Genomic DNA, 13767 nt, shown 5'->3' on the forward strand with positions numbered 1-13767 from the left:
TCTTTCTGAAAGAAGCTTCGGATAAGCCTGATGTATAGTTATAGATTATTTTTTTTTAAAGGGTTGAAATATCCCCAAATTAAAGTAATATATAAGAGAAAAGGTTTAATTGTATGATAATTACATAATATATATAATCTTCATTCTCATAAACCGTAAGGTACAACCGTACAGAGATATACATGAAGGCCTTATTTTTAAACTTGTATTCAGTGACAGAAAGTCCTTGCGTAGCTTATGGTAGGTTTTTAACGCCTCACTATACAATTCTCTCTGAATGAAGGAAAAATATCCAGATGCACTAAAAGTAATTCCTAAATATTTACAACGTTGAGCACAATCAATAAGTATGTTATTAAAATAAAAATCATGTTTGATATGTCTACCTGCCTTGTTAAATACAAGCACCTTGGTTTTAATGGAATTAATTTGCAAACACCAATCTGAACAATAAGTCCTTATTATAATACATCAAGTTTACTCTGAATTTCTTTTGCAGAAGTTGAAAAAATGACAATATCACCAGCATATATAGCAAAGAATGGACTGGTCGTGAATTAACAACAGTTGGATTCGGGGAACTTTTAAAACAATCAGGACGTTCATTTATGAAAATTTTGAACAAAATTGGACTCAAATTGTCTCCCTGTTTTACTCCAACTTTAGTTTTAAAGAGATCTGTTACCCTTTTCTTAACTATATATCATATAGCTTTAGTTTTATCCCTGGGTGAATGACAGCATTTAAGATTCAAAAGCCTTTTTGAAATCAACAAAGCAGGCAAACACTCTACCTTCTTTTGTATTACAATATAATAGATTTTAGAATGAACATGTGGTCAGATGATCATGTTTTTTTCTGGTAAACCCAATTTGGCTATCATCAATGATATGGTGTCTATCTAAGAATTTACAAAGACGTGTATCAAGTATCTTATTAAAAGGCTTCCCAAATGAATCAGAAATTGTAATTCCTCGATAGTTATTAAGATCGGATGCATCGTTCCCTTTATGAATTGGGAATAAAAAAACCTGTTGTCCAGGGGTCAGTGTATTTTCACTGAGTAAGAATGACAAAGATGTATAGCGGATAGAAGGGTACCATTCAATAGGCGTATTCAGAATTTTCTATAACAACGGGTAATAATTATACATGAACTTCGACATTGCACCTTATGAAATGGAATTTGAAATACAGACCGTATGGATATTAACTTAATATGTTCTATACATTCATGACATTACTTTCTTTAAAACATGTAAAAATTAGTTATCTTCTTTTTTTATTTCAATATATTATACTTAACTTACACTGCACGTTAACTGTGATTAATTGAGTGTTGTTGTACCCTACCACATTTTTCACTAGACATCGATACTGTCCAGAATTTGTCTTTTGGATTTTAGTCAGTTTTAAACTGTCACTATTAACAACAAATTCGTTTGGTCCAATCCATTTGACATCGCAAGATGGCCAACACGCCTCTGTGCATTTTATTTTTGGTAGTTCTCCCCCAATTGTCACAGTGTAAGATGATGTCGATGGTGATAACGTTGGTAATGGTATTACTGAAACAAACAAACAAGAGTTGTAATGCTTTGACATATTTGCAGCCAATTGGGTCTTAACTCTATATTTTATGTATGGTGCATAAATATAAAAATGTATTCTAAAATTATATTCTGATTATCGACTTATAATGAGTGTTCATTTTATTAAATTTTAAATTTTAGTTAGAATGTACTAGTATATTCATGTGTTGTTTATACTATTTGTTGTTTTTTTAGTGCGTTTCATACATGCATACCACATTCGAACTCCCATTATATATATGAAGTAAAATAAAGCGCCACAAAAGAGAACAATAAACCCGTGCGTTGACAGGATGAGAATCTCTTGTATAGAATGCTCTATTCTCTACCTACCATGTGAATCAACTCTTTCAAAAGTAACGTCAGGAAAATGTGAGTCTGGGGTCATACATTTGATTGTTAAGAGGACATGCATCGCAAGAATATACGACAACTGATCTACACAATTGAGTCAGATAAAGGACGTTTGCTAATACTTGATTTTTTTATATATATATTTATGTTACAGTCATGTACAATATAAGACAGAAAAATCTTCAGAAACTCTTAGCAGACTGTAGCCTATTAAATAATTTAAAACTTAAGTCACACAGTTTTGTACCAAATGAAGATATTTTTTACATTTTGTTTATTTGTTTACATCTGATTTCACGATGAATTTCCTGTCAAAATGAGGTTCAGATGTGGGTGTATATACAAATAGTCTTCACCTCCCTGTAGCAAATGACAAAAACCATTGTGTAATGAACAAGACGGTCACTGGAAACGAAAAGTTTTTTTTTTTTATTATTATAGATCAAATTTGTTAAATACATGTATCCGCCTTATAGTTCATGTATGTGGTATATTATAAACACATATGAAACGTACATAATGTTTCGCAATGAAAACGAAATTTTTATATTTTTTTTTATAATGATCATGATGGTGATGTTTACTTCTTTTACCTAATACACTTAATACGACGGTGATTTGTTTGTTTGTAGAAATATTACACAGTAAACAAAATAAGTAATATTAATTATGTAAGTATATTTTTTTTTAAAGTATAATATTACTTGGGCGAAGTTGTACACACTATTCTAACGATAACCATTTTGGTACTTAATCATATTCGTCAACTATAAGACTCGTAAAATATATCGCAAGAGGTATTCACATACATGTACTAGCAATTATATATAAATTTACCAAAACGAGTAGCCAATAGGATGCAATAGTCGTCTTTAGTTATGCAACTTTGAACTTTGATGTTTGTTAAGTAAGTAAAACAGTATTGTTATAATTATACAACTTTAAATAAACATACCAGCCCGTTTCACTGTTGTACTTGTAGTGAATGAACCACTATCACCAATAAAATCACAATAGAAGATCTGGTCAGAAGAAGGTGTGGATGATGGTGTGTATTTCCATATCATTAGATTGTTATTTTCATCACATGAACACGTTGATGGACAGGGAGTAGAAGAGGAATTCACATAACAATTGTTAATATCATGCTTAATGCTGCCTAAACTTCCAGAGTTACTGCGGAACGTTGCTGTTCCGTTTATAATTGAATCACCTACATCACATGTTAATGTCAGTTGTGTTCCACCATGCAAATAATTCGGTGAGGCTGTAAGGTTTCTACACGATACATGTCCTACAAAAATTAAACATTGAAATATGCGATTAAAACATTTGAACAAAACCAATGGTAATTCTAATGCAAAAACGTTTGTAACGTTCATTTTGATTGGATAACGTCACTTTCTTACATGGCATCAATTGACAATTGACAATTGATGCTATGGGACGTACGCGCAAGCGTAGACGTCATATGACAGATTTTAAATACATGTTTTAACGTTGTTTTCTGTATCTTTGTCAATTATAAGTGAAAGATTTTGATAATTTAATTAGGTATCAACTGGATGCTTATGGACTTTGGATCACTGTAGAACTATTGTTGAAATGTTTTTTAATAATAAAAAGAATATAATTTTTTCACAGGAGTACACATTTGACTTGTTTTTCAGATCAGAAGTACATATTTTGTACCATAACCAGTACGCTCTAATATGCAATTAAAGGTATGTTGACTTTTTCAGCACAAGGATAAAGTATAGTTTTGACATGAAAATACATGCCACTTTGTTTGAAATTAAGTTCAAGTAGCAATTAATGCTTGAAATTGCACAATTTAACATAAAAAGCTTTGAATTAGTCGTTCTATACCATAATCTTAATGAATGACATGTTTGACAAACTAAATCCCAATTAACCAGTTAAAAATTAGTATTCAATGCATATAAAAAATGTATCCAATAACTAACATACTTAGTAAACATAAACATATTGAATTTCTCAGTTACGACAAGCTTACCTTTCATTATGCAGACAATCACAACAGACAATAAGACACCAAACATCTTCATCATTTACTGCCAATCTACAAGCGAAATTATAGCGTATACTCATTTTTTGGTGCGGTAAAACTAGTACATATACATGTACTGTTAATATGATTATACAGCTTTGAAAAATGTATGGTATTTTTTTTAAAATTTTGGTATTTAGTACTTCCTTTAAATAATCATCAATATTATCAGTCGTATAAACTTACGTTAGACGTGCGTTTCGTTTTATAAAAGACAGTGGTGTTCGAATAAATGAGTTAAAAAACAAAATAAACTACAAAGTTAAAGAGAATTGGGGCACCAGAATGCCGAAAAGATTTGCCACATACATGTACAGCTAACGTAATTAAGCCACTCCTGGAGTAGAAAATATAGTTGAATATTACCATGCTTTATAGTTAAAATCGTTTCGTATACTACTACAATATGTACAACAAGGGACATAAAACATGTATGTCACTTAGACAATACTTTCTATTAAATATTTCGCACAATGAGCATGTTTCGGAAAAAACCCAATACCATATGTAAGACGCACTCATAATATTGTCCTTTACAGAGTGATCATGACACCTTTCCAGTTACAATGAAACAGATTTCAATCCGAAATTATAACCTAAACACTGGTTAGTTAAAATGAGGTTAAGGTCAGATATCAACATATCGGTCATGTGATTATGAAAAGAGGAGATGTGGTATGATTGCCAAATAGACAACTGTCTACAAGAAACCAAATGACACAGAATTAATAACTATATATGTCACTGATACGACCTTTAACAATGAGCAAAGCCCATACCGCATAGTTCAGATCTGGTAAAGGTGTGTCATTTGTAAATATGGCAATGTATCAAAGACCTAACCGAAATACTGGCAGTTAGTTCAAAGCCACTAACAACTAATAAAAAACCATGTACTAAATTATCATTCAGTACACATCCAACATCGAAATAATGCACATTTTAATTCGAAAAATCATAGTTGTCCTTTTTGTTTGTTTTTGGTTTGTGCTTGGCATTTTTTAAAAGGCGGGGAATTGGGGATTCTCATGGTTTTGTTTGACGTCTTTAATAATAACTATTCATAACTCCTTTTTATGACAAGACACAATAATTCATAACTATAAAAAAGAAGATTGAGTATGATTGTCAATGAGACAACTCTCCACAAGAGACAAAATAACACAGAAATTAACAACTGTAGGTCATCGAACGGCCTTCAGCAATGAGCATAGCCAGCTATAAAAAATCCCGAAATGACAATGTTAAACAATTCAAACGAGTATACTAACATGAATGGAAAACAAATATGCAACATATAAACAAACGACCACCACTGAATAACAGGCTTCACATACAGAATGTGGCGGGGTTAAACATGTAAGCGGAATCCCAACCCTACCCCTAACCTGGGACAGTGGTGTAACAGTAAAACATAAGAACAAATTATAAATATCAGTTGAAAAAAGATCAATTCATCAGATAGATAAAAATACAAATACAAAATGTATTACAAATACAAGTGGACGTGGTGGGGTACTTGTACATCCAAAAAATAAATAAACACTTAAGTAAAAATCTGAGAGTAATCGCAGTTACTGACAGATAGTTCAAAGCCACTAACAACTAAAAAACAAGCATGCATCTAAGACTAAATTATCAATCAGTACACATCCAACATCTAATTAGTGAACATTTTAATTTGAGAAATCATTGTCGTCCTATTTTTGTTTTTTGGTTTGTGCTTGGCCATTTTAAAGGGGGAAATCGCGGGGAAATCGCGGGTTATCATGGTAACCGTTTTGTTTGACTTCTTTTATTATAGTTATTGAAAGCTCCTTATGATAAGGCACAACACTTTATAACGTCTTGTTACAAACTATGTAGACAGTCAGTCAATAATGAATTAATAATATGGCTTTATGGTGCACATAATTATTTTTGAAAGACACTGATCTACAATAATACAACATGACGGGAGGAAAACATGACTAATTCATTTAGAAATATAAAGTACACATACAGAAATCCATTTAAATAAGACATTTTACCTTTAATTTGGGTGTGTCATCTTTTTACCTATACAACGAATAAACATTAATTGCACGATTTTTACAGCAAGGTATTCATATAGGACTTTTAAATATTTGCATATTTACAGAATCGGTTATTCATAACTCACGATCTAATTGATCATATATCATGATTTCAATTGTTAATGAAAAGTCATTTTCTTCCATGAACATGGTGAAGTGTTTTGAATAAATTTGAAAAATCGTGCAACAAACTAGGAAGAAGGAACTAATAGATTAAAAGTTTGTATATATAAAAATAGATATTTAACAAATCTATTATCGTAATGTATCTACATCACACCTTTCATTAAATAAATAAATAATAGTGGCCATTATCCGGTAGAAGTAGGGGTGTATTGTGACAACATATTCGATAAGATTAAAAGTACAGTACATAATAAGTTTGATGAAGTTGCACCGATGGTCTAGAAATTTCAAAATGTATAAACAATTGTTCTAAAATCAAATTATAAGTTAACAGGTGATTTTTTTTTCCAGAAATGTTTAAGGGTTATTCTGATGTGAAAATAATCTTTACCAGCTTGCTTTACATACATCATTTCATTTTGAATGACCAAATCGTAAATTTACACATAACCTGCAGTTACTTGAGTTTTATATACGACGGTGTGTCATTTGTAGGTATGGCTATGTATCGAAAACCTAACCGAAATATTGGCAACCCCCCCCCCTCCCCCCCCTTTTTTTTTTTTTTTTTTTTTATCTTAAACAGTCTTAAGCACGAAATGGTCTGCTCCTCACTGAACATGTTGTATACAATCAAAGGCATCTTAATATCAATTTTAAAAAACTGTTCGCAGAAATTGTTTGTCGGATAAACTCTCAGATAAGATAACCATGCTGCAACTTACAGGTAGCACGGTAGTATTTCCTGGCCCATAAGCGATAATGATAGCCTTTTTAGAATTTTCACCACTTTCTAACACTGCAAAAAATTCTACATTCACAGTTAACTGAAGTAATTTCATTTAACTATTCAGAAATGAATTTGAATATGTATCATGACCGTTTACTTTTTTTGCTATTTTTAAAAACCTATGGCCACTATAGTACTTTCAGGTCTTTTATGGTGCAGTGAATACAAAATTTTAAAAAAATCTCAAAAATCCATTTTCATCTGTTTGTAAAATTATTACATATTTTTCTACACCTGATTCATCCCCCAGTCTGGGAAAGTATGTTCAGTTGATACTGTATTTTTTGTCCAATCACACTGTTTAGATACATTTATCTAAGTAGGGTACACAAAAGAGCAACCTAAATTCTGGAATACAAATACTACCGTGCCACCTACAAGTCACACATATATCTACATTTTTAAATTTTAAACCTATAGGTAAACTTAAATGAGACCGGTATCAGACGACAAAGAAACTCCTTCCAAAATTCATCTAGAGGTCGAAAACCGGCCTCCAATAAAACACCGACTCAGATGATTACATTGTGAGAACATCATTCTGTAAATCAAAGCGAGTCTAGAGAAGTTGCAAATACATTTATTTGAGACTACCATCCATACCAATTTCTCTAAATGACAAAACTATTTAGATAATAACGAGGCTCCTTCCTTAGGACAGGCACATGATGCAGTCAAGGTACTAAATATATCAAAGAGTAAAAAGTAAAAATTCTGCACTTCTTTGTATGGAACTAAAAGGGAGAAGGATTGAACCCCTAAACCTACGTACAGACAAATTTGATGACGGAGTTCACATATTCAAGTCGAGCTAAGGAATTTTTATACTGAGCAGATGTACCGTCACTAGACTGTGAAAGGATCTACATCTATCATCACAGAACAGATACAAGGATTCGTTCTTCGTACATGTAATGAAATCGTATGATATTAATTTTACTCCGCAGACCATAGATTCCTTCGTCCGCTGCTCAGATACAAGGGTTCGTATTTCGTACATGTAATGTAATCGTATGATATTGATTTTACTCTGCAGACCATACATTCCTTCGTCCGATGCTCAGATACAAGGGTTCGTACTTCGTATATGTACATGTAGTGTACTCGTATGAAATTGGTTTAAACTTTAACTCCGCAGACCGTACATTCCTGCGTCCACTGCTCAGATTAGATGTAAGGCAGCAACCATTTGATTTTCTGGGGGGGGGGGGGGGGGAAAGTTTGTTTCCAGTTTTTGGAGAAAAAAATAATTTGTTTTTGATTCTAAGAAAAAAAAAATGTTTGTTTCACCCTCAGCTACCACTATATGTAATGCTAAAATTGAAAGAAAAAAATTGTTTTTGACTTGTCGCGAAAAAAATAGATTGTTTTTCGCCGCAGGCGAAAAAAAAAGTTTGTACAGAAAAAAAAAACCATAGCCCCCCACCAGAAAATCAAATGGTTGTTGCCTAATATGATATTTGAGATATTAAGGAAATTAACTTTACAAATCTTTCAATGGGTTAACATTATCGCAAGTAATGCAAATAAGAAGTTCAAATGATAAGTGTATATTGTCCTGTAGTGTATACAATGCATGGTATATTAAGAACGAAAGACTTGTTTTTTACAGTTTGTATTTATGTTTTGCCCACTACTGCTAGTCAATGATATTTGGTATTCGTTTTTTATATCATTGGCACAATGCATTAAAGCCATTTTCATACAAATTATTTAGCACTGCCCCCTCAGTAAGGTGTAAGGACTAAATTAGTGATTTTGAAACTTTTGCTTGGTTAAAATGTAGAAGTTTATATGTGGATTATGTCAGTTTATTAAGGGGGACTATGGTAAGGCAATACTATTTGGTATTCATTTGATTTCGAATTAGAATGTCTCATTCCATGGATATTATTTGACCCATCCCCTTCAGTCATGATCTATTACGGTAACCGTTGACGCTCTAAGTCATGTCTAGTTTAAATGTTTACGGTAGAGCAAAGTTAAGTGGAACCACTTTTGGAATGTCAAACTTAGTGATATTTGGTGTACATTGTTCAAACTTGAAGATAGCTGAGTTCCATAGATTTTTTTTGGATTATTAGGTTTTGTACTTGCATATCCAGCCATCCTAGTTCAATGAATGAACACATGTGAATGTCTTATGAAGTTTGTTTGTTTTAACTCATTGTTGTTTTTTTTTAATTTCAAAATATATATTATACTATCAAAGTACACAAAGGGCAGATAGTTTATTGTTATTCTTATTTACCCATGTAAAAACATTCATTTTTATCTTGGTGGCTTATCATGCTTATAGTCAAGTCAAACTATGCAATATGAATAATAAAATTTAGCAAAATTAAAACTTTAAGTTTTGTAACCTTGGTGTCATCATATTTGATATACATTGTACTAAACATCTACCAAGAACATAGTAGACGGTCTGGATTGGGTTTATAGAATAAAAGACAACAAAATGTAAAGAATAGAGAAAAACAGACCCCCAAAAATAAAGAATAGAGAATAATGGGCAAAACTTCTAACATGTATAAAGAAAAGAGAATAATGGGCAAAATTTATATAGAATAGAAAATAATGGGCAAAATTTATATAGAATTGAAAATAATGGGCAAAATTTATAAAGAAAAGAGAATAATGGGCAAAATTTATATAGAATAGAAAATAATGGGCAAAATTTATATAGAATAGAAAATAATGGGCAAAATTTATATAGAATAGAAAATAAGGGGCAAAATTTATATAGAATATAGAATAATGGGCAAAATTTATATAGAATAGAAAATAATGGGCAAAATTTATATAGAATATAGAATAATGGGCAAAATTTATATAGAATAGAAAATAATGGGCAAAATTTATATAGAATAGAGAATAATGGGCAAAATTTATATAGAATAGAAGAAAAACAATGACTTAAAAAAATTAGAATACAGAATTAAACAGGAAACGAGGAAACAGAACAAAATGCAGGAGCAGAAATTAATACTTGAGTCAAGATGTACGATTTGATCAAAACATATCCTCTGTTTCAAATTCAACAAAGATTATACTAGTACTGTTAACGGAAATTAACAAAATTTCATAATTCGAAATTGCTATTATGCGTTAAACTTTTAATAATTGTATTATACAATCTTGAAAACTTCCAGGAAACAGAAACTATGAGAGTCGGATCCAGCCATTTTTAAAGCGGGGTTCACAACCAAGGATAAACGTGTGTGGAGGTTGGGGGGGGGGGGTCGTTAGATCAAACGATATGTCCCAATTCAAATGAATTCATCGTCTTAAAAAAGGGGGTTCCACCCCGGCACTCGGAAGGTTCCCCTCCTGGATCCTTCACTGAATATAATGCAAATAGAGCTTTCTGTCAAAATATTTTTTTTTAAAAATCAACTGAATACTAAATATTAATTATTTGACAAATCTTATTTACATTAGAGGTCAGTCATTTAAAAGTGTATCAGCCGTATCATATACGTTGACGTACAGTAATATACGTTGACGTACAGTATATACGCATCTTCAGTATGTAATTCCGAGATTTAATTGTTTATACTTTTAATAACGCAGATGGGCAACTGATTAATTTCTAATGCTAGTATCTAATTTGTAACTGACTTAATTGTTGGAAAAGAGGGACAAAAGATACCAGAGGGACAGAGGGAAAAAGTATAATATTCTTAAGCTCGGGATCACTAGAAAATACTATTCAAAATGCGTATACGTCAACGTATATGATACGGTTGATACGTTTTTAAATGAACGACCTCCAATATATATCTTAACCAACGTTCTTTTAAAAAAATAATTATACAATCTATATAAGCTAAGTTTGTTCACAGAATAATTTTTCAGTCACAGCGCTCCTCAATTTGAGGCAGCAGTCACACATTTTACTGCCGGTCTTCTAATCTTAAACCTTTACAGAACCTACAAAATTTTGTTTTTTTAACTTTACTTATATCATGACTAATATTTTACTTTCGGAAATGTATATATTCGCCCTGTTTAACAACGCTCCAATCACACTAATCAATCTGCCGCTGGTTACATTCATGTAACAATGTTAACTTTAATTCATCTTTTATGATTTTGTTCGTTCGGATTTCCCTTTCTGTTTTGTGGTTACATGTACATGTACCTGTTTGAACATTGATTTTTTTATCTTAAAATTTTTATTTTTAAATACAGTACTTTTATTGTTTAATGTTGGAGAAAGCTTAATAACTTCCTGTGTATTTGTTTTATAAAAGTTGTTCAAAAAGTTGTGGGTCGTTAATATCGTTTAAATGCACCGTATATTTAATTTTTGACTCAGCGTTTTCTGTATTCGTACACAATTCCTACTTGCTGCGCATGAATAGTTACGACTACATAAACGAAGGTCGGAAAAGGGGACAAGGACTCAGTAATATCTTAAAAAATAGAATTGGCTAAGACGCATTGTACAAAAATAAATGTTTATCGCTCTCTCATTAGTATACAAATATATTAAAACAATGATGTTATATATATATATATCCATTTGAAATACGTTTGTTTTCCTCATTCAGTGAGTCGACTTTAATGCCTCAATAAAATCAGACTGAGTCCATTTGGGTTGCGGATACATATAAATAAAAGGGCTGTGGAATAGACAACAGCCAGCAACCAATCAACAAAAACAGGTATTTGATAAAGGTGCATCTGTGTACCTTTTGTAATTCCGCTGTTCGTGATTAATTAAAAGATAAAGGGGTTTAAAACTTCAACAGCCCAGTTTAACCATACCCTATGTCCCAGACAACAACAAAGTATATGTGTGATCACTCAGTAAGCTAAAAAACACATATACATGACTAACACGGTTTGATGAGGATGCATAGCATCTTCATGATTGAAACTTTCGTCTTGTATATCTTTTGGATTTGTGTTTATCGTTAGGTCTGCCTCGTTGATATATATATTCTATAATATTTCCTTATAAACTAAACTTGGAAAAGTATAAATAGTATATACTAGACCAAACGTCTTAAACTTAGTAATTAAAATCATTCATTACGAGTAATTTTAATTAAGACCAAACATAGAAAATAATAAAAAAAAAAAAAAATAGTATTGACACTTACTATAATATCTATTAGTTTTCTCCTTCGAATTATACATACAAAGGTAATTCTACTTGCTCAATTTGCCTTACAACATGTATCCTTCCATCAAATACACTACACTGGACAATTTAGTAGGATGGTTTTAAACACAAACTACGGTCTTGCTTTTCCGTACGACTCAGAAACGAAGATAGTTATCATTTCACAAAATGATATTATTGTCATCTCTTTAACAGAGAAATCCCAATGTATTTATAATATAAACTTCCGGGTCGGTTTGAGTAGGAATGAAGTATGTTAGTATTTAAATTAAATAGTTTTTAAATGAATCTGAATATGTAAAAGAATAATAAGAGAGTATAGAAGTGTGACTACTTTTATTTATGACCGTAAAATTATCTTTTTTCCAAACGTTAGAAGTTTTTGATGTAAGTTTGTCTTCTCATAGATGTTAAAATGTATTGAAGGTTATTCAAAGTGCACAATAATGCATGGTGCAAGACATGCGTGCTCTTTACACATAGTATCTTAGGGTACATAGCATAGGTGTGTGGCTCTTTCATAGTATTTAAATCTTGTGTATTTGATGTATATGAACAAAATATATTATATTAAAATATATTTTACTTCATCTATTCAAAAATTTGTCAACATATATGACTGTGAATTTATGTGGTAAAGATTTAAATGGCAGTTAAAAGGGATCACAACTAGTATTATTACAGGTCTTTTGTTAAATTTACCTGATAAATAACCTAGTATTAGAAATATGTAATCATGATATATTTCATATCTTTAAATGTCCACACAACAACTAATATCAATCAGTTTAATTTTATTCATGTAATGCGCAGGTCTGGTTTTGCATCCGTCGCTCCCCCCTTTCTAACACAACGAGCCTATAATGGGTTCTAGTGAATTGAAATTCAGAATCTTTGTTTAAGAAAATACTTAATATTCGATCGAAAGTTATTGATGCACAAATCTAATACTGTTTGGACGAAATGGAGATTTTTATGAATTTATTTCAACATGATAACTTAATTAGATAATACTTTACCATACAGACAAACATGACACTCAGTCTAGATATAAAACACGTTAAACGAGAAAAATAACACCTACATTACAATATTGACCGCATATTTTGCAACATAGTATAACGAACGCATAGAGAGAAAATAAATATGAGAACACAGTACTCGACGTGTAAACTATTAACCAACCGTTTTATGTCGGCATTCCATGTAATCGGCTTTGTAGAACATCTCTCTTAAATCAGTTTGTTGAACAACAATTTAAATTCCACTCCTTACGGTCCACATGAGTTTATTAAGGTATTTCGGAAGGTTTGTGTTACCCATATTGCCAATGTTCTCATCATTTTGCGTCCGTCGTTGTCATCGTCGTCGTCGTCCGTTAAATTTGATAAAAAATCTTCTCCTCTGAAACTAAATGTACTAGGCAAAAGTAACAAAATAGTTCGGAATGTTAAAAGTAAATTTTCAGCACTACAGATTTTTGGTACAGAAATAGTACCTACATTGTATGCAACAGATTTAAGTAGCTGTGTATATTGTTTATATTGTAATCTGTATTAACCCTACAGTCGAGGTAGGGGTAGTTCAGAAATTTAGTGTTAGTTTAAACTTTTAGAAGTTCGGGG

The 13767-nt window shown here is 31.5% G+C and overlaps 1 protein-coding gene across 2 annotated transcripts in view; it reads right to left on the bottom strand.

Annotated features, from left to right (window-relative positions):
- Positions 1-12312, bottom strand: part of LOC143079996 (uncharacterized) — a 28927-nt gene extending 16615 nt beyond the window's left edge. Inside the window, exons 1-4 of one of the 2 annotated variants that reach the window (XM_076255639.1) lie at positions 12177-12312; positions 3964-4029; positions 2902-3240; positions 1311-1568 (exon numbers count right to left, since the gene is read on the bottom strand). In XM_076255639.1, the coding sequence (XP_076111754.1) occupies positions 1311-1568; positions 2902-3240; positions 3964-4018 (652 nt within the window). In that variant the 5' untranslated portion in view covers positions 4019-4029; positions 12177-12312. Of the gene's footprint in view, positions 1-1310; positions 1569-2901; positions 3241-3963; positions 4030-12119 lie in introns of both variants that reach the window. The other variant, XM_076255638.1, reaches the window with a different exon arrangement.
- Positions 12313-13767: the final 1455 nt, after the last annotated feature.

Source organism: Mytilus galloprovincialis, chromosome 6 (assembly GCF_965363235.1).
Source record: "Mytilus galloprovincialis chromosome 6, xbMytGall1.hap1.1, whole genome shotgun sequence".
In the NCBI taxonomy this organism is placed as follows: Eukaryota; Metazoa; Mollusca; class Bivalvia; order Mytilida; family Mytilidae; genus Mytilus; species Mytilus galloprovincialis.